The sequence below is a fragment of the Phodopus roborovskii genome, unplaced genomic scaffold (genome assembly GCF_943737965.1).
Source record: "Phodopus roborovskii unplaced genomic scaffold, PHOROB, whole genome shotgun sequence".
NCBI classification, from domain to species: domain Eukaryota; kingdom Metazoa; phylum Chordata; class Mammalia; order Rodentia; family Cricetidae; genus Phodopus; species Phodopus roborovskii.
This window is the reverse complement of record NW_026126567.1, coordinates 11,780,312-11,801,735: the sequence shown is the minus strand read 5'-3', so window position 1 is coordinate 11,801,735 and position 21,424 is coordinate 11,780,312. Positions and strand designations below refer to the sequence as shown.

At 46.5% G+C, this 21,424-nt stretch overlaps 1 protein-coding gene across 1 annotated transcript in view; it reads right to left on the bottom strand.

The window, feature by feature from the left end:
• Positions 1-20,645, bottom strand: part of Washc5 (WASH complex subunit 5) — a 36,365-nt gene extending 15,720 nt beyond the window's left edge. The window contains exons 1-17 of the mRNA XM_051202648.1: positions 20,334-20,645; positions 19,594-19,739; positions 19,003-19,087; positions 17,927-18,027; positions 16,835-17,027; positions 15,702-15,854; positions 14,560-14,673; positions 12,640-12,811; positions 10,928-11,055; positions 8,687-8,816; positions 6,643-6,755; positions 4,155-4,321; positions 4,000-4,075; positions 3,250-3,360; positions 2,285-2,425; positions 1,023-1,103; positions 411-512 (exon numbers count right to left, since the gene is read on the bottom strand). Coding sequence (XP_051058605.1) covers positions 411-512; positions 1,023-1,103; positions 2,285-2,425; positions 3,250-3,360; positions 4,000-4,075; positions 4,155-4,321; positions 6,643-6,755; positions 8,687-8,816; positions 10,928-11,055; positions 12,640-12,811; positions 14,560-14,673; positions 15,702-15,854; positions 16,835-17,027; positions 17,927-18,027; positions 19,003-19,087; positions 19,594-19,739; positions 20,334-20,519 — 2,199 coding nt within the window. The 5' untranslated portion in view covers positions 20,520-20,645. The remainder of the gene's footprint in view (positions 1-410; positions 513-1,022; positions 1,104-2,284; positions 2,426-3,249; positions 3,361-3,999; positions 4,076-4,154; positions 4,322-6,642; positions 6,756-8,686; positions 8,817-10,927; positions 11,056-12,639; positions 12,812-14,559; positions 14,674-15,701; positions 15,855-16,834; positions 17,028-17,926; positions 18,028-19,002; positions 19,088-19,593; positions 19,740-20,333) is intronic.
• Between the last annotated feature and the right edge of the window lie 779 nt (positions 20,646-21,424).

Sequence of the window (21,424 nt, the reverse complement as noted above, 5' to 3'; positions counted from 1 at the left end):
TATTATACTCCTAACACTTAAGTTGAATTTACTGACGTGAACATATTGTATGTAAAAATTTCAGGCTTATTCATTTTCCTCTTTTAAAAAACTACCGCCCTTTTAAATAGATGATGCAAATGTCAATACAAACACAGTCTTTATAATTTCTATCTGCTTTATGATACACAAGGTCTTGGCAATGAGTAGCTGAATCATAAGTATCAGTTCAGTTCTTACCCACGGGAGGAGCAGAGGGAGAGAACTGGTTTTAAAGGGATTTTCTTATCCTTGGGTTATAGAAGCATTATCAGTTGTTGGGACCACAGGTCACATACTGGGAATGCAGGAGAGAGAAGGACCTAGCTTGTTAGGAATGGTGCTCCGTCGCACATGTGAGCTGAGTGACAGGTCCACTCTGGGCACAGTACCTTGGCCCGAGGGTTGAAGATCAGTCCCCTGTGGAGGGCGAAAGCAACTCGCTTAACTAGCTCTTTCCTTATTCCATCTTCCAGCAGCTGCTTGGGGTCCACCTAGGTGCAAACCAAAGGCATTCAACGCAGCCAGGAAAAGGCAAGTCAGGAAGGCAGGGCCAGCGGCTAGGGGGTCTGCAGTGCAGCATTCACCACTGTCTCTAAGAGTTTTGGAGTTTTAAATCTCTGCCCTTACTTCATTTTTCACGGGGTGACGGCATTGTTAATCCTGTCGCCTCCGCAGGGCTCTGATCATCTCAGTAAGTTTCATGATAACCTCACAACATATGAGAAAGATGGTAGGTACGGACACGTTTTAATCATTTCACTGACTGTAGAGTGTCTTTCCGTACAGCCAGCGGGAGATGGTGACAAGAAAGTCCAAGCTCATGTCGTGTGGCTGTCTTTAATTCTGAACAATCGGAAGTATGATGCTCTCTTCCTCCCTCAACAATAACTAAAAACTGCTGAGTGGCACAAGATGGCCACATCCCTTCCTGCCCCATACACGATTACCAGAAAATCAGACACATCGTCCCACGCCACACAGAGCAGCGGCACGGCTGTTACCTTAATGATGCCCACCAGGGTCGTTTTCATCATCAAGATGCCCTCGGTAAAGATGGAGATGGCGTGAGTGAGCTTGGCAACCTTTAACGGAGACAAAGAAGGGATGCAGCACTTGACAGGAAAGACCGTCTCTCTCTGCGCGAGGCTAAGCAACTGGCTGACGGCCTGGAGTGGCCAGAGGCTACAGGAAATGGCTGTGTGGCTGTGTAAAGGACACTGGTGTGCGTGTGCCAGGGATGGGAGCGAGGCTCTGTGGCGCACGGGAAGGACTTCTGCAGGATGTGCTGGGGACAGTCCCTGTGAGCAGTCCTTCCCTCTAACAGCACTTCCCTTCCCTGGGTTCTGTTTCTCAGCTCTAAACTTTCGGGGCTGCCTCAAGATGAGCTGTAAGAGCCAGCTACCTGACTGCACTAAGTGCATTTTCATTTGTAATGTTCTCATCTTACGATGGGTTCACTGGGATGTAATCCTGAGTATCGAATGTGACAAAGGAGGATCAGGGATGTGACAAGTCCAGGCTGTGAACAAGGACAATGGCAGAGCGCTGAAGAGAAATGAGCGCCATTTCTACAGGGAGCGTGCGGGAAAAGGCTCCCAGGGACACCGGTGAAACGTGGTAATGTGAGTGCACTGAACCCTGCGAGCCATGGGAAGAGTGTGGTGACTCACTCACAAGTGTCTGCTGGTGTGATGACTCACAAGTGTCTGCTGGTGTGATGACTCACTCACAAGTGTCTGCTGGTGTGGTGACTCACTCACAAGTGTCTGCTGGTGTGATGACACACTCACAAGTGTCTGCTGGTGTGGTGACTCACAAGTGTCTGCTGGTGTGGTGACTCACTCACAAGTGTCTGCTGGTGTGATGACTCACAAGTGTCTGCTGGTGTGGTGACTCACTCACAAGTGTCTGCTGGTGTGATGACTCACAAGTGTCTGCTGGTGTGATGACTCACTCACAAGTGTCTGCTGGTGTGGTGACTCACTCACAAGTGTCTGCTGGTGTGATGACTCACAAGTGTCTGCTGGTGTGATGACTCACTCACAAGTGTCTGCTGGTGTGATGACTCACAAGTGTCTGCTGGTGTGGTGACTCACTCACAAGTGTCTGCTGGTGTGATGACTCACTCACAAGTGTCTGCTGGTGTGATGACTCACTCACAAGTGTCTGCTGGCCCCTGGGATAGGCCGGGGGCCACAGGCCTGGGACGTTTCACAGTTTGGGCTTTAAATATCAAAAGACAGAAGCGAAGGGAATGTGGCACCTCGTAGCGTGGGCCAAGCTGAGCGTAGTCCCGCAGCTTGTCCTTGTCCAGGCGGGTGGGCACTTCAATGATGTCATGGGTCTGAAGCTTTATGATCTTCAGAAGAGATGTGAACATGCTTTCTGGAATGATCTGCAAAACCTTTGATGAGAAGACAAGGGAGGAGTTCGCCTGAGTATCTGAATTCTTTTAGCCGATGATAATGGAGATGATAGAAAGAAGGGTACCAGTGTGTAGGATGGCCGTTTGCTCATAGAGGTGCTAAGAACCCTAAAAGGATCTTTAAACTGTAATAAAGGCACTGGACACGGGGCCCACGCCTTTAACCTCAGCACCAGGGAGGCAGAGGTGGGAAAATCTCATCAGTTCAAGGCCAGCCTGGTCTACACAGAAAATTCCAGGCCAGCCTGTGCTAACATAACAAACTATCTCAAAACAGAGCAAGAAACTGCTAGGAAGCACAAGCTCACTTCTTCCCGCTGTCAACTGCCCAGAGAACACAGAGTTAATCCCGGGAGCACTCAGGATTTGTCATGCTCCTATTATAGATTTTAAAAGATCAGTGCTCACAGTGCTGGTGACGTCAGAAGTTCCCAGCCATGTATGATGTGGGTGCACTCTGAATTTAGACATGGCCGGGTCCTGGATCCATCATGACTGGGGCAAGGACCAACACTCTCATGAGGACTTGGATGAAGACTTGGACTAGGTTCTGGTAAGGGGAAGTGAGCTGTGCTCCACTACTGAGCGGCCGGCTCTGATTCTGCAGAAGCAACACCACCTCCGCTCCTCAGCTTCTGCCACTCCGAGGCTGAGAGTGTGTGGAAAACAGTGTGATCTCCTCAGAGAGCTGCAGTAAGAACTGTTTAGTTTGGGGTATCTGAAATCTGAAACCTGGAGGACATGACACACACCAGTGTGCACTGTTTAGCTGTCACTGAAATGCAGCCAGAGGCACTTCTTACCTTTCTCACATACGACACCAATTCTCCCGAGTAGTACTGAGACACACTGAGGAGGTCAGGGCTATTTGCTTGATTAATACGCAGCAGGGGAAGGTCAAGGGCAGAGGCGAGCTGCAAGGAAACGACACACATCCGTTTCTTGCTTCATAAATGCCCTAGAAATCTCTTTCCCCAAAGTGGAATTTACAACTCGACATTTGTGCTTCACCCAAGGGAGGGAAACAACCAGCAACGCCTCAATAGTCTCTGACGATACCAAACAAAACAACCCTACAGCCATCAGTACCCTTGCTGACCACCGGCAGCACAGAGACATGCTGATCACCAGGCCCAGCGCAGACTGACACAGCGATTCTGGGAGGGAGGTGGAGAAACCCTGAAGCCGGAGAGTGGCTTGTCACTGAGCTCTTTGCATTCATGACTCCTTTTCACCAGTATGTGGCCCCAGTCATACCACAGGCACAGATCAAACACTTACCAATAAGAAGCCACAGGTTTATTTTAAAACATACTTTCACCATTTATATTAAAGATGAAAGCAGGTTTGCATACCCATGCAATGCATGCTCATTTGTATATAGAGAACTAAACGGTGGCGGAATATTTGATGCTGCAGGACCCACAGCATTTCTACAGATGTTTACGATCCACTTCATAAAGGGTTAGTGCAGAGCGGATAGCATCACATGCTGACCAGTGATGGCAGAGCAAAAGCGACTCTTTCCTCTGCCAGAGGATGGCATCGCTTACCTTGAGGAACGTGGCCCTGAGTTTGGTGACCATGGATGGGTTTACCCTTATGCTCTCTTGCATGATGGATGTGAAGCTGTAGAGATGGACACGTGGTAAGTGGATGGACCGCGGCTTCCACTGAGGGTGAATGTCAGTGAGCCCGCCCACACTACCTGTCAATCAACTGCCAGGCGAAGGAGAGGTCCCCAACTATCTGCATCGTGATCAGGACTTCCTCCTTGATGTTAATGGTCCTGATCATCTGATGGAGGAACTTGCGGGTGTCGGCAAGAAACTGGCACACTTGCAGATTTGACTCCAACTGGTGGAACTCCTGAACCTGCGTCACACAGACCCACTTAATTAAAAGAGTTCTTGGGCGCAACCTTTCCCTTGAGTACTTCAAAGGGAGTTCACCGTTCGCCAGCCACTTCCTGACCAAGGTTTTCATTTCAGATTGAGCTTCAGACATCTCTAAGGTAAGCTCTAAGGAAGCATACCAGTATGGAGGATTAGAAAACTCTCCCCCTGCTCCTGTCCTGCGTGTGAACAACCTGACAAGCTGGCAGGCTCACCTCACCCTCCATTTTATAAGAAATACATCCTCTTCCTGAGGATGCCCACACCACTAAAGCCAACATGCCAGTGCAGTACACTCCTGTGTTCTCAAGGTTCCCTAAAGTCCTCAAATTTGCATCATTCAAGAGGCCTGGGCCATATGCCAAAATAAGTGAGGGGGGAAAAAGGGGGAGGGGAGGGCTGGAAAGATGGCTCTTCCAGAGGACCTGGGTTCAATTCCCAGCACCCACATGGCAGCTCACAACTGTCTATAACTCCAAGATCTGACACCCTCACACAGACATACATTCAGGCAGAATACCAATGCACATGAAATAAAAATAAATAATTAAAAAGTAAAACCCATGGAGGTTCATCAAGCCGTTTATGGTGCTACTATAGTCGAGGAGATCCCCAGACGAGGACAACTCGTTTGTAGTTGTTCTGGAGTGAGATGCCCTGAGCTAACTGCAGGGATCACATGAAGTTGTTATTTATAGTGACCATCAGAATAATCTCAAAGAACTAGAAAAAAGCTGGTAAGAAATATTAACTATACTAATGGACACAGTATAGCTGATGCTTTAAATAATGGAGTCTGGGGTAGTTCTGACAGGGTTATTTTACATGTTAACCTTACGTAAACAGACAACATTTAAGAATGGCGGGCTAGAGTCACTTCTTTGGGTACAGTTATTTATTTATTTGTTTATTTTATTTGAGACAGGGTTTCTCTGTGTAGCTTTGGAGTCTATCCTGGAACTGGCTCTGTAGACCAGGCTGGCCTTGAACTCATAGAGATCTGTCTGCCTCTGCCTCCCGAGTGCTGGGACTAAAGCTTTGCACACACTACCAATGCCCAGCTGGGTACAGTTATTTTGAGTATATAAAAAACATTAAACATTTCAGAAAATAACACAGGCTGCTTACAAGGATGATATCATTATGGAACTAACTGCTTTTATTTATCATGTATATATACAACATTTTACATACCCAAAAGAAGGCAGAGATCTAGAATTTTGTTTATTGTTTTTATACCTTATGACAATCTCTGCAATTGTTCTGGATTATCTTCATAATTCTGCTTCTAAAACCACATATTTATTCAAGTTCGGATTCACAATTGTTGCTACAGCTGAATAGTCAGTTGTTAGCCTAATTTTAGGACACTGAATACAACACTACAAGGGTTGATTCTGATGAAATATCCTTCGACATATTTTTATGAGCAAAGTATTAGGTGGGTCATAAGGTTTAACTTCTGGCCTAGGACATAGCTTCACAATTTTAAAAATTACTTTTACTTGTGTATGTGTGTGCATGCACATGTCTGAGCACATACATACATGAGTGCAAGTGCCCACAGAGGTCAGAGGTGTCAAAATCGCTGGGGCTGGAGTTACAGGTGACTGTAAACTGCCTGACACAGGTGCTGGGAATGGAACCTGTGTCCTCTGAAAGAGCAGCAGACCCTCCTACCTGCTGAGCCAACTCTCCAGCCCAAGCACTGTGGCTGAAAAAGACTACCTTACCTATAGCTGGAATTTTCTTTGGGCTATAAACTAGCTCCTGAATAAAAACATAGAGACTTATTATCAATTATGAGTGTTGGGCCTTAGCTTAGGCTTGTTCTACTAGCTCTTTTACTTAATTTAACATGGTTCTATTCATCTACACTTTGCATGGGCTTTTTATGTTTCTTTCATTCTGTATGTTCTACTTTCCTGCCTCCTCTTGTCTGTCTGTCTGTCTGGCCCCTGGTGTCTTCCTGGCATCTCTTTTCTTCTTTTCCTGAGCCTCAATTCCTCTTCCTATTTCCTCTCCCTGCCTGGAAGTCCTGCCTATATCTCGTCCTTCGCTATTGGCCACTCAGCTTTTTATTAGACCAATCAGGTGCCTTAGGCAGGCAAGATAAAACAGCAATATATCTTTACATAATTAAACAAGCACAGCACATCTTTACATAATTAAAGAAATGTTCTGCAACATAAACAAATGCAATATATCTTTACATAGTTCAACAAATGCAACACATGTTTACATAATTAAATAAATACAACATATCTCTGTATAGTTAAACAAATACTCTGCAATACTTACCTCCTCCAAAGCTTGTATTAGTTGCACAGTCTTTCTGCCTGCAGCAGTAGAATCATCATAATTTAGTGACAGTATTTGTTTAGAGATCTCTCTGAACCAGGCTTGAAGATTTTCTGTTAATTCAGAAACAAGGAAAGCATATTGAAACCCAGTAGCCATGGTTTTAATTCGTCTTTTACAAATTTGTTCTCATAGTCCTTTTATTACGTGCTGAACATCACTCCCAACAATTCTCCAATTACTAGCACCAACAATGTGGAGGGCACATACCCTAGGACACAGATTCGGTTTTCTACATGAACAGCTCAGTCTGTGGCACTGACCATTGAAGGTGAAAGGCCCACACTTAAGGGGCAAATGCTAAGGTGCTCATGGGCACAGGAGGGGTCAGGAGGGCACTGAGTGTTGCACAGGATGTGTGGCTGCAAGGGCTTCTCTGGAGAAGTAAAGGTGGGTAAAGATTTGGGTTGTCAGCAATGAAGGTTACCTATCAAGATGAAAGACAGACATGAGCAGAGGCTTCTGGGCGAGGTGGAGACCAACATGTCAGATCCGTGAGGTGCGAGCAGAGTGGTGTGTTTGCCTACATGTATGTGTATGTGTCACATGTGTGCAGTGCCCACAGATACCAGAAGAGGGCATCAGATCCCCTGCAGTTACAGGGAATTGTGAGGTGTGAGTGGGCGCTGGGAACCAAGACCAGGTCCTCTACAAAACCAGGTGTCTTAACTGCTTCAGACAACTCTCGAACCGAAGAAAATTCATAGGAATATTATCTTAAAAAATACGACAAGATGCCACAGTTTTCCTATCAGTAACATTTCCTAAAAGAACCAGGACCATAATCATTAATGTAAAATTGAGATGTTTTCTTTAAAGAACAGCCTCTGTCACTAGATGGCAGGCAGTCTGGGAAAACAACCATGGTGGTTTGAAAGAAAATGGCCCTCGACAGGGGTGGTACAAATGCGAGGCGTGGTCGTGTTGGAGGAAGTGTGTCAGTGGGGGCGGGGCTTTGAGGTCTCCTATGCTCAAGCTACATCCCAGGAGGCAGACCACTTCCCGTTGCCTGTGGTGAAGATATAGGACTCTAGCTCCTTTTCCACACACCATGTGGCGACGTGATGATAATGGACTAACCCTCTGGAACTGTAAGCCAGCACAGTTAAATGGTTTCCTTTTGTAAGTGTTGTCGTGGTCATGGTGTCTCTTCACAGCAATAGAAATCCTAACTAAGACAACTTAGCAAGACTAGAAGATAATCTTAAGGTCTGGGTCAGTGGTTATTAATCTCCTCAGGTGACACGTACTCCTAGATCACAAGAGCTCTTGGCTTCATTTCCTCCCCCCAGTTGCAAATAAACACATTTATGAGTTTTATCTGACACTGGGGTGGGTAGATTACGACTCTCAACCCTATCAACAGACCAGTTATAGGAACCTCTGGTTCACATTCCAAGGGTAAGACACAAAACTGAGGTCTAGAGCAGCTTTGGTTGTCGCCCACGGGAGAACAAGGTAGAGGCAGCACAAACTAAACTGCCATAGCTGACAGCGTATACAATGACGAGACCAGGACTTTTTAACTGGGTGAGAGTGATGGTTATTCTTGACCATCAACTTGACCGGGTTCAGAACCCCACGGGAGACACAGCTCAGGGCATGTCAGTGAGGGCCTTTCCGGAGAGGCTGAGCTGAGGGGAGCGGGAGGAGGGCGGCCCACTGGGACTGTGGGTAGCACCACCCCATGGGCTGAGACCTCAGACTTGATAAGGTGAGCTGAGCACCAGCAGTTAGCCCTCCCCTCTTCCTGACCTCAGCTGCAGTGTAAGCAAGCTGCCTCACACCCCTGCCTCCCTCCACCCCTCCTCTGCTATGATGGGCTGCGCCCTCAAGCTGTGGGCCAAAACAAACCCTCCTCTCCTTGAGTTTGTTTTGCCATGTGTTTTCTGACAGCCATGAGGAAAAGCGCCAGCCATTTTCGAAGGCTTTAACAATATAAACACATATATTAAACAGACCATAACACCTCTTCAGCAATTACCATTTTTCTCCACTCGGGTTAGTGGTTTCACCCCTGAGAAGACATCAGCAAGCTCTGTCATCCGCTCGGAGCCCTCCTTCTTGTAATGCTCCCATTTGGACTGTTTCTCTGAGAGCATCTGCTTAAACATCTGTTGACAACATGGAAAGATTCAGGACTTAAGAGGAGATTCAGATCAGACAGTTTACAAAGAGACCCTCAGTGAATCCCAAATTACTGAGCAAATATGCGACGGAGGGCTGGAGGTGTGGCTCAGCGGGTAATGTGCTGGTGTTGCTAGAGAAGAGCAGGGTTCGGATCTGCAGAATTCAGGAGAGACCAGGCGGGTGCAGAGGCGGACGGGGCTCCAGGTGAGCCGGCTAGCTAGACTAGTGTTCTGGTGGTTTTGTAGGAAACGGTCCCTACAGTGGCTGGCACTATTAGGAGGTGTGGCCCTGTTGAAGGAAGTGTGTCACTGTGGAGGCGGGCTTTGAGGTCTCCTATGCTCAAGCTATGTCCAGTGCGGTGGACAGTTTACTTCCTGTTGCCTGTGGATCAAGATGTAGAACTCAGCTGATGGTGGCACACTCCTTTAATCCCAGCACTCAGGAGGCAGAGGCAGGTGGATCTCTGTGAGTTCAAGGACAGCCTGGTCTATAAAGCAAGTTCCGAGAAACAGTGTGGGGGTGGGTGTAGTGAGATAGTTCTGTGGTTCTGACCACGCCCATTGGGGGGTGGAGCCATGGGCGGAGTGACCTGAGGAAGGAGGTCGGAGGGGAGCCAGGAAAGGCGCTCTCTTTCTGGCGTGACTCGGACAGGAGAGGATCGGGTTGAATTTCCTGGTGTTCATCTGTCTAGGTTGTAAGTTATTTCTCCCTGAATAAACATCTATTCGGCCTATTTGTTTATCCTGATCCTTATTTACCGCGATAGGTGGGGGTGGGGAGGGTGGAGGGGGTGGGGAGGGTGGAGACGTAGAGCTCTCAGCTCCTTCTTCATGTCTGCCTGTGTGCTGCCATAATTCTTTCCATGACGATAATGAACTAACCTTGGGAAACTGCAAGCCAGCCTCAATTAAATGCTTTCCTTTACAAAAATTGCTGTGGTCATGGTGTCTCTTCACGAGACTAGAGGCCCTGACTAACACAACCATGCTCTATGAATAAACTGCAAGTGACCTAAAAAGGCACTGGACACCAACCGTGCGTACCCCCACACCCATGCACCTACACACGAGAACACACGTATACCCACACACAAGAAATTATCATTAACTGTAACACGCTAATTATAAAATCTGAAAGGGAGAGCCAGACAGGTGCCCCCAGGCTTCTTGCACACAAAGCAAGTTTAAAGTTCCCAAGCCCCGGTAATTCAGTCCGGAAGGTCGCGGGGGTAGGTATGAAATTAAATTCATGAGCACTGTTCCATGGCTTGGTCTAGGGAACAACTCCCATAATTTCAATTCAGTCACAGTAGGGTTGAGTATTATCTTGCCAGAGGACACGGTAATGAACTAAATGATCTACATAAGTTCCTTCTTGCTACGTTAGATGACGATTCTATTTATGAATTCAATCCATGAAATGTAAGCCTATGCAGGGTTGGCCAGAGGAGAAAATATAACTTGGGGTTGCTTTTCTCATCCCTGGAACCAAAATTACAAAAATCGTACTGATATCTAATTGGAGGACATGCTTGACCACACAACAGTATAGGTGTTCGCTGTCCTCTTATGAGATAAATGTGCCCGAACACTAATCTCTCTGTTAGGAGAGTCTGCAATGGTCGACATCGTAAGGAAACTGAGGAGGAGAGGAACAGCTCCAGAGCCTCCGTCTGCAGGAGAGGGAACCAGGGGTGGGTCAGACTGTGGGGTCTGAGGAGAAAGAATCTTAGTCACCCAGAGAGGACACTTAAGCAATAAACGCCATGGAAGAAGATGAGGGGCACTGAGGGGCACTGAGGCTTGCTTACGGAATGTAGCCTGTCTTTCTGAGTGCCTGGGACAAATCACTGTCATGTGACAAGGGCAAAGCAACAACACATGGAAACCTTGATCACAGGCTACGAGCGGCTCACGTTTCTCAGACGCCATTCACTGAACTCACAGGTTTGCTGTCTGGGACAGCATTGGGAGTGGAGTGTGGCCACCGCATCCATTTTTTCAAATAAAATGTTACATATCGCGTGTGCAGAGAAATGTCTTTAAACAAACAAACAAACAAACAGAGACCACGGTTGTCCATTTGATGCTTTTACCTCTTTGAGTACAAACTCAAACTGTGCAGTATCCAGCAGCAACTGGAAGAGGGTCTTGGGGTTGTACCTGGAGTCTGCCAGAATCTGGTCCTTGATTTGACGGAGACGCTTGTTGTTTGGGTCACAGGCTAGGAGGAGGAGGAATACCCACTGATTAAGAGTATAGAACCCACATGAAATAAGATGGGGCAGGCTATCTAAAGTGAGCGCTAGTGTGGTTTATAAGAATTTGACAGGGAAGGCTATAAACCCAATGAACGGTATGGACAGAAGATCCCAGAGAGCCATGATCCAGAAGAGCTTGAGGCTCCCTTACTCCCTGCTCTAGGTTTTCCACTCAGCAGGCCCATGCATTTTCTCTGCTGCCCGTTCTGGTCACAGCTATGGTCCAGAATTCTTCCTTTTTATTAAGTCAAAAATCTTCTCAAGAGCTTACTTAGCCAGTCCCTTCCTTCTGGTGGAGCCTTCTTTGACCTCCTCTGTTCATCCACCCCTACCATTATGGCGTTTCACACAGCCAGCTCTGACTTGCTACCTGGGGCCTTTCCTTAGTTTCCTGGAGCTGTTCTAACAGGTTAGCACAAACAGCAGCTGAAAGCACATAAATCTAGGTTTTTTTTTTTTTACATTTTAGAGCTGCAAAATGTGAAGCAGGATCCACTGCACTAAAACCATGATGTCGGCAGGGGCTACCAAGATGGCTCAGTGAGTAAAAGCCTTGGTTTCATAATCTGATGACCTGAGTTTGATTCCCAAGTCCCAAATGCTGGAAGGAGAGAATTAACATGTGCAAGTTGTCCTGTGACACTCCATGTGCACATGGGTGTGCGCACGCACGCACGCACACACACACACACACACACACACACACACAGAGGAAGAGGGAGGAACAGAGACAGACAGACAGATAGACAATGTACACATGAATGGAAAAACATACACTCCATCAGCACGGTGGGCCTGCTAAAGTTCTTAGCAGGTTAAGAAGACATGTCCAACCTGTGGTGTGAGGGCAGGATAGCCATGAGTGCGGCCCACACATTTATAGACGACAGCATCGTGTCACAATCAAAGAGTAGACACCCCTAAAGTGGGGGAGATTCCTTTCCTTGCCCCTTTAGCCGCTAAGGGTCACCGCACTTGCTGGCTTGGGCCCTTTCTACCTCTAAAGTCAGCACTGATTGGCCAAGTCATATGCCTGGTGCCATATCTGTTTCTGATGTGTCTGCCTCCCTGTTTTGATTTAAGGCTCTCTGTGTTACAGAGGGTCTCCTGGGATGATCTAAGGGCAGCTGACTGGCAACATCCTCCTCACTCCTCCACAGGCACTGAGAGGCTCTAGGGGTGAGTGCGTGTGCCGCTGTGGAGAAGGTGGGTAGACACATCATTCTGTCTCCACAGGCCTGCAGCTAACCCTTCTGTATGTTCACAACTGATCTACCCAGTGTGACCAGTGACACGCTTCTTCAACATGGGAGCCCCAAAGTCCTCGTATTTCCCAAGCACCGACCAGGGCCTAACAGATGACATCTGCTCAGGTGGGCACTGACCTCTCCAAATTGACACAAAAATCACTACCTTGCAGAGTCAACCTGCCTCTGGCGTGTGGCTTCACCCTCTGCTAACCTGATCTCTGGAAAGCTTAGTGTGAGGTGGGGTGGGGTGGGCTAAGTGTTGCTCCCCCCGCTTTTCCCCCCAGCCATGTGCTTTACCTGACTCGGCCGTGTGGAGCATCAGCCAGCGGATGGCGACATTGCAGTCTCTCAGGCAGTTCAGCAGCCTTGGGATGTTGTCCAGAAGCACCTCTTCCCTCAGGTAACCCTCCTTCAGAAACTGCTGCACCTGGGTGTGCACTTTTTCGCTGACACTAGCGTATCTGCTCGCCTTTGAAATGAAAAAAGATGAAAAGCTGGAATTAGATGGGAGAATAGCCATCTTGAAAATGAACCACATCCAGCTGAGTCCTCTGAAAAGTACAAGCCTCTCCTTTATCCACCCACCCATCCATCACACCCTCCCCACTTCTTAATAACTTCATTACATGCATTACATGCATTACAGTTACAGCACAAAGGGAAACCAGTTATTGAATTATTATTATTATTATTTTTTTGAGACATGGTACCTTGTCACAATGTACCTTGGAACTAGCTCTGGAGACCAGGCTGGCTTCGAACTCAGAGATCCACCTGCCTATGCTTCCTGAGTGCTGGGATTAAAGGTATGCACCACCAAGACTGGCTTTTATATTTTGTATATTGTTTGTGTATATTTGTATATTGTTTTGTCTAATGCTGAACTGGACTAAGTGGTGTCTCTGATCTCTTCAATCATTTACTTACTTATTTTCGGTCTGTTTGTCTATTTCAAGACAGGATCTCACTATGTAGTTCTGGCTGTCTTGGAACTCACTATATAGACCAGGCTGACCTTAGAACTCATAGAGAGCTGCCTGCCTCTTTCTCCCAACTGCTGGGAATAAGGGGTGTGCCACCAGGTCAGCTTGATCCCTTCAACTCAATTCCCTGGCTGGAATCAAAGCACAGAAACAGAGGCCTGCTCTTCCTGTTGTGGTTGACAGATGCAAGACAGAGCAGACACACTCAAAAGTGGACTTGTGTTTGGAGTTTTCAGTCAGGGCCTTGCTGCCTAGCCCCGACTGGCCTTGATCTCATGACAATTCGTCTTTGAGTCCTGGGATCATCACACCCAAAGGATGAGACTCCCACAGGTTTATAAAGATGAATAAAAAGTAGACCTCAGCAGATTAGAGTTGTCATTCTTCTAAAAATCTTTTACAACCTTGGCCATTTGATTTTACTACAGTAAGGGTCCAACATTGAACCTTGCTAACCTAGTCAGGCTCTGAAGAAACTTCTTAAAACGTCACAATGAGAAAATGCCAATCTGGTAAAGAGTTGAGTAATGAAAATTAATGCTTTGACATCAGCAAGCATCGAGTGCCACCGTCCTGACACACCCGAGGAGACAGGCCAACACTGAAGTGATTCTCTATGCATTATTTAAGGAATTCAACTTGAATAAAACACATGGCAGAGGTTTGGGAGCCAATACTGTTCTATCTACAGTGGAAGCTCTAAGACCCAGACAGCCAAGCAGGAGAATGTAGCCACTAAGAAACATTAAGTACATGCTTGAATAAATATTTTATTTATATTTCTCTTGTCTCCTCAGCTATTTCCTTCTGCCTGGTGTTGTTAGCAAAGAAGAGCACAGCCACATACTCAGAAGTGAGTACTTAGGGTCTTGTGCTTAAGTAGACCAAGCAGCACACCAGAAGGCTGACTTCCATCACAGCAATAGAACATCCCTCACACTTCACCTCCGCACTCATCCTGCTGCTAAAGATTCAAGCCCTGTTCACATAAGATGAAACCAAGTCAACTGCCACCCTATCACACTGACTCATCTTAGGGACTGAATCCTTCTTAGGGTCCCAGTTGCTACCTCCTGACACCCAAGTTTAAAGGCTGTAATTAATTCTGAAGTTCATTCTTTAGCAGTAAGATGTACGGGAGTGTCTTTTCCCAACTCCATGGAAGTGTGCCTGGCTTGTTTCCTACGAGCCCGGTTTGACCTCCCAGGGTACTCTCCGGTTAGCCCGAACCTACCTGCTCTTTGACGTTTGAGAGGTCCAGGGTATTGTTTAGGGCAGTTTTCGCAGCTTTGTAAGGTTCCCAGGCATCAGCTAGGTTAACAGTGATGCCCATATAAATGCTGATGACCTGAAAGAAGGTGCAGTCATTCAGTGCTTGGCTGCTTTGGCTTCCGTCGAGAGGGGTGGGGAAATACAAAGTTGTGCATAGGGCTGCCCTCTCTTTTCAGTTTATTTTTAAAGATTTATTTATTACACACACACACACACACACACACACACACACACACACACACACACACACACACACAGAGTGTTCTGCCCGCATGCATGCCTGCATGACAGAAGAGGTCAACAGATCATTTGTGAGCCACCATGTGAGTGCTGGGGATTGAACTCAGGACCTCTGGAAGAGCAGCCAGTGCTCATAACCACTGAGCCATCTCTGTAGCCCCTCTTTTTCCAGTTTTATAATTCATGTTCATGAAAACCTAGGGCTCTCCAAATAAACAGTGACAAATTTGTTTTTCATGGTAAAGTTTTAAGGAAAATATTACTGTTTGTGTAGAACTTTTTAACTAATTGGTTAGTTTTTCATGTCATGATTCATAAAATTCTCACTATATAGGATAATTTGCTCCAGTGAGGGTTTTTTTTTTTTTTTTTTTTTTGTGTGTGTGTGTCCAATTATTTACAAAAATTGTTTTGTTGGCTTCTCAGTTAAAAGCCAAAAGAACAGGGCTGGAAAGTAGACTCAGGAGGTGACAGTGCCTGGTGGCACGCTCAAGGACCAGAGTTCAACCCCTGGGACCCACATGGCAGAAGGAAGTGACCCCCAAATTGTCTTCTGACCTTTACATATGGGAACATACACAATAAATAAAAGGGAAAAAATTAAAAGGCAAAAGAATAGAAGGGTTCTGCTTATTTCTGTTTAAACGAATTTTTAATTAAAAAGCTTCCATAAAGTATACTTTGTTTTCTCTCTGCCCAATTCCTCCCAGATCCTCCCCACTCTGTACCCACCCAACCTGGCCTTGAAGTCACTAAGGAGCTGAGAATGACCCAGGCACCTGACCCCTGCCTCTGTGTCCTCAGCTTGGGTTATACTGTCTCAGGAAGTCAGTTCTGTGACTACAAAAGGGGAGGAATACTTGCCCAATTATCTGGAAAGTACTTATCCACGATCTCTCTCATCTTTGCTTGGTGGGTGTGAAGAATGGAAGGTTCAAAATAGAGAATTACGTAGAGCATGGCGGCTTGATTGGCCAGGGCAGTGCTGCGATGCTCTGGCAGAGGGTAGGCGGAGACCTGCAACACAGCATCCCAGAGTTCTCTGCAACCGCCCACAGCATCCCAGAGTTCTCTGCAACCACCCACAGCATCCCAGAGTTCTCTGCAACACAGCATTCCAGACAGTTCTCTGCAACCGCCCACAGCATCCCAGAGTCCTCTGCAACCGCCCACGGCATCCCAGAGTCCTCTGCAACCGCCCACGGCATCCCAGAGTCCTCTGCAACAGCCCACGGCATCCCAGAGTTCTCTGCAACCTCCCACGGCATCCCAGAGTTCTCTGCAACAGCCTATAATACAGGCTTGAAGCCAACAGCCAGAGTCGGAAGTCCCACCAATTCCAGGGTCCTCTCAGATGATGCAACCTGAGGCTGCCCGGCCAAAAGAGACCTCCTATCCAGACTATGGAACCCAGTGGTTCTCAACCTTCCTGATGCTGCCGCCCTTTAACACAGTTCCTCTGTCTTTCTGAGTGATGCACACACTGGTGAGGAACGGGAGTTAACTCTCAGATACTGCACGGTGTTTCCAGGCCTGCTTAGGCTGCCAGCTCTGTCTAGACGTCCTTCTGCTCCACCTTGTCAGCTGCTACAATCCTGCCACCACTGCTGTGTGCTCCAACGGCACGCTGCCTCCCCCAAACTAACACACTCCTCTGGTGGGCGTCTTCCTTCCTAAGCTACAAGTCCACTCTGGGTGGGGACCAGAGTCTGTCTTCTTTGGCGATTGATCCCCCGCACCTAGCCCATGAGTGAACACATCATGCACTCTTAGCAACCGTTTCTTGAGCAGATGACTTAAAAGGATGCCCCTTCTTTTCTAACTTCTCACATCATCTCCCCGAACCCTCCGATTCTCCCAAACTTACCCTGCACCTCTGTTTAAAAGCTTTACAAATGGTTTCTAGTTGCCGTTCTGACTTGTTGGAGGGAAGAAGAAGGAGTAACCCAGGATGAAAGGAAATCCACCTTTTAAATTAAGCCCCTGCCCACACCTACCTGGTTGTAAATGTCGTCCGATCTCAGGCGTCCAATCACCATGCTGATGAAAGTTTCATGGATAGGCACTCTCTGGAAATAGCTCTCCGGATAGTTGGGTGGCCTTTTGGCTCCTGGCTGGCTGGAATACCCTGTACTTCGTAGCAGCTTACAAATATCATCCATGTTCGAGTCAGCAGAGGATCGAGCAGCACTGAGTCAAGTTCACAACCGGAAACAAAAGAGCCAAAGAAATCACAGGTCAGAAACAGGTAAGTCTAAAATCGAAGGACTTCACCCAGGAAAGACCAAGTTCCAGGATAGCCAGGAGTGTTACAAATCCTGTCTCTAAAAACAAAACAAAACAAAAAAAGAAGTTTGCGAAAACTCTTAACAGGCAAGCTACTTCTCCAGAGCCACGTATCCATTTTGTGGACACATTCTTCAAAAGACTGGAACCCTGTATGGAGGCGCTGGAATGAAAGAGCTGGCCACCTGGCTCCCGGGGTCCCACTCCCGCAGCCACGCAGCCCTGCACCGATTCACGGAGCACGAGGCCTGTGGTGTTTGTGTGTCTATGCTTTTATGGGGAGAGGACACTTTCAGCCTGATCCAGAATGATAGTCTTTTGGTCACCCACATGAGAATGACACAGAAAGCTCCTTCATTTCTTTGTGGGTGCCAAGGACTTGCTTGAAAACTAAAAAATGGAAAACTTGAAAACTAAAAAAAGAAAACTTCAAAAGCGAATCATTTAAGAATTTCAAAATTCCTTACTATTTATCCTCAAGTGAAAACAGAATTTGTCTGTATATTGCTAAGTCCTGGACACAGCCTCTTACATATTATATAGTTTTTTTTTTTTTTTTTTTTTTTTTTTTTGCGGGATGTATTCATATCTGTATATTGCTGAGTCCTGGACACAGCCTTTTACACTTTACATAGTTTTTGCGGGATGTAACTTGTCACTTATAATACATAAAGGGCAAAGCTACATTCCTTCATTGTGTTCAGCATCCTTCACCACAGGCCACTGCTCCCAACGGTACAGGAACACACGGTGCAGGTGGTCAGTAGCAGCACTGTGGGGTATGCAGGTTAGGTCAGGAATACCTGTATCGATAGTAAGAAACCAGCATTCTCTCTCTGACTTCTCCTTCAATCTTCTGGTCGATGACAAGAAGCATAACTCCATATAAGTATAAGGCTTCACACTGTGAAGAAAAAGGACAATGGCCGAATTCACAAGACTGCCTACCTGCAAGCTGACAATGGTACAAATGATCACTCTGGTCACGTTCCTCCTAAAAGTTGTATTTGTATTGCAAAGTAAATGTATGTTTTTCTGCAAAGGGTTTTCAACTGCTGGGCAGAACAGGCTTTAAAATTTGACTTAAAATAAACTTCAATTCCTAGAGATTATTTTGCTATCGATACCAGAATGAAATCTCAATTCTATGAATAAGGATGACATCAAACTAATCTTTCTGTTTCTACCTCTCAAGTGCTGGGATTACAGACATGGCCAGCACACTGGCTCTAACAGACATTTCTTAAATGGTCTCCATGTACCAGGTACCAGCTCAGTGTCTTGGATGCAAAAAGAAGGTGGACTTCTTCTTTTTCTTTTTGGTCTTTGGAGACAGGGTTTCTCTGTGTAGCTCTGGTTATCCTGGAACTTGCTCTGTAGCCCAAGCTGGCCTTGAACTCACAGAGATCTCTCTGCCTCCCTTTGTCTCACAAGTGCTAGGAATAAAGGCATGTTCTACCACACAGCTGAGGACTGAAGCCAGGGCTTTACACATGCTAGGCAAGCACTCTAGCATTCTACCACTGAGCTACATCCCCAACCCTGAGGAAGGACTTCTGTTACAGGGGAAGCTATAACCCAACATGACCATTTCTTCCATGAGTAATTTCATACAACGCCCACACATTCTACACTCAGAAAGTAATTATTACGCTATTTCCTTTTCTTTGAGGAATGGGATTCTGTATATATTGATACTGTTTCATATTATTATTATTATTATTTTTTTGAGACAAAGTCTATTATATAGCTCTGGGTGTCCTTAAACTTGTTGTGTAGACTAAGGTGGCCTTGATCTCACAGAGATCCACTTGTCTTTGATTGCCACCATGCCCAGCTGTTGAGTATTCTTGAGTATTTTATAGTTCCTGTCACTTACTAGGAGTTGTTTCCCATCCTCATTGAGAAGCACACTTTCTAAGGTTTGTTGGATATAAACTCCTTCATTGAGGTCATCAAGATATCTAGAAGTGAAAGGCAAGGGCAAGGTGTTAATGTAAACAGCAGACGTAACGTCTTTGGGGATGGGGGAGGGGGAGACAAGGCAGGGCACTGGCATTCTGGCTTTAGTTCCTCTGCACTCTTCCTACTCCTGAATTACAAAACAGCAGGAGCCCAGAAACAATGGCATAGGAACAGAACATGGAATAGTGGCTAGGGGTCAATGGATCGGTAAACACACACACACACACACACACACACACACACACCCCATGCATATCATTTGGTCAACTCCTAAGAACTAATATAAGCTGAGTCGGTAGGACAGGATCACAAATTGAAGAGCTGGATGTTCGACGACAATGTAAAAAAAGTTCATCATGACCCATCACAGGAACGGGAGATAATAATGAAACAACATCAATGTACAGCATGGATGAGTTAACAATGAGAAAGGCATACATGTTCTGCTGGGTCCCTGCTCCTCTGCTATTCCATCACAATCAACTGTTACAAAATTCAACAATACCTGTTTAAGTCTACGATGTATTTATGCACGCTTTGGAATGCTAAATAAAACCTGGTCACAATTTCGATGTTGTTTTCCCGAAATTCTTCATCTAAATCCTGCAGCTCAGGTTTGGCTTCCAGTTTGCTTTCCCAGAACTCTGGACCCTGAGAAGGAAACACACTTGCATTAAAAGTTAGCAAAGGCTGATCTGCTGGACATAGTTCCAGGTTGCCGTAAAATTTTGCCGGGCGGTGGTGGCGCAGACCTTTAGTCCCAGCACTCGGGAGGCAGAGGTGGGTGGATCTCTGTGAGTTGGAGGCCAACTTGGTCTATAAGAGCTAGTTCCAGGACAGCCTCCAAAGCCACAGAGAAACCCTGACTTGAAAAACCAAAACCAAAACCAAAAAGAATTGTGCCTAAGGTTCTCACTCACCAAAACTACAGCAGAGGGACAGAAGGTTAAGACGGCCTAGACTCAAAGAGCCTCAGCGTGAATCTCAACCAAGATTAGCATGCTTTTAAATGCTTCTCAAGGCAAAAGGCTTTATGTTATAGGTTGTTTTCTATTAGTGGTTTATATCATGTTAGGACTTTCCACACAGTACCCTTCCTTCCCTTATTTTCAAGGCAGGAGTTAATGTCAACTTTGAAAAACTGTCCTTTTACCGCTCCATAACTAATTTGACTATTTCAAGCCTCATGGCTCAAGGCTGCTTTTGTAAAAGGGACAGGAATACCGAGGCCATGGGGAAAAGCACCTTGAAATAGCTGAAGTCAAATATGATGTCTCCATATCTCTGCTGGTCGGCACGGTCTTTCAGTCGGAATACAGCAGGGATAAACTCTGACAGCCGCAGTACCTCGGCAATGATGGCATTGCCACAAGAAACGATCCTCAGGATTGCCTGGCCACAGAGGTTATTCTCAGCCAGGAAGTCCAACATCGTGAGGGCGACCCGCTATTCCACACCCGGATGGTGGGGATGATTAACTGGCCTCAGAGCTGGGGTCTGTGGATCATAAGGTGAAGCCAGGACTGTAGACCAAATGGCTGCCCCATTAGAGAACCTGCATTGAAAAAAGAGAAAATTTACGAAATGTGTGTACATGCTTTTGAAGTACAGATACAACTCAGGAAAACTATGCCAACGAGCGCTGGCTCACTGAAGGAAAGCAAGGCATTCCCCGATGTTCACAGAGAGAGGTCACTCCCTTCTTTCCTTTTTACTAGGTCTGGGACTCCAGCCTGTGGAATGACTTCACCCATATCCAGGGAAAGTGTCCCCTTCTCAGTTGAATCCCTCTTCACAGCAACAGAAAAGTAACTAAGACAATGCACAGTGAACAAGGGGTAGACACAGAGCAAATGGGGATGGACCAGATCAGATCCGCAAGCAAAGGATGCTGAGAAGTCACAACGGCTGCCTGGAACTTTCACCAGGGAACCCTATAATACACACCATGGCACACATTCTTAACAAGTCTTTTTAGTATTCCCAGTCACACCTGCTTCTTAAACCACACTGCTAAGTAACAGGCCGAGCTTCAGGCAATCTCATTTTCCTGGACTGATCTGGACTGGCACGGGAAATGAGAGAGGACAAGGGAGAAAATAATCCACAATGGGCAAAATGATACTACTGAGGCCCAGTGAAGACCAAACTCACTCAAACAGGATAAAACTGCCCTCACAAAGCAAAGGCCAAGCTATGGATAGCAGATGAAACTGCTGCCCAACTGTATACACTGTAGGAGTGCAAACAGTTGGACCCTGGAGGACAGGGCTTAAAGCAAAGCAATGATAACTGCCTTCTTCCTCATCTCACCCACGGGACAGAGAGACAGACCA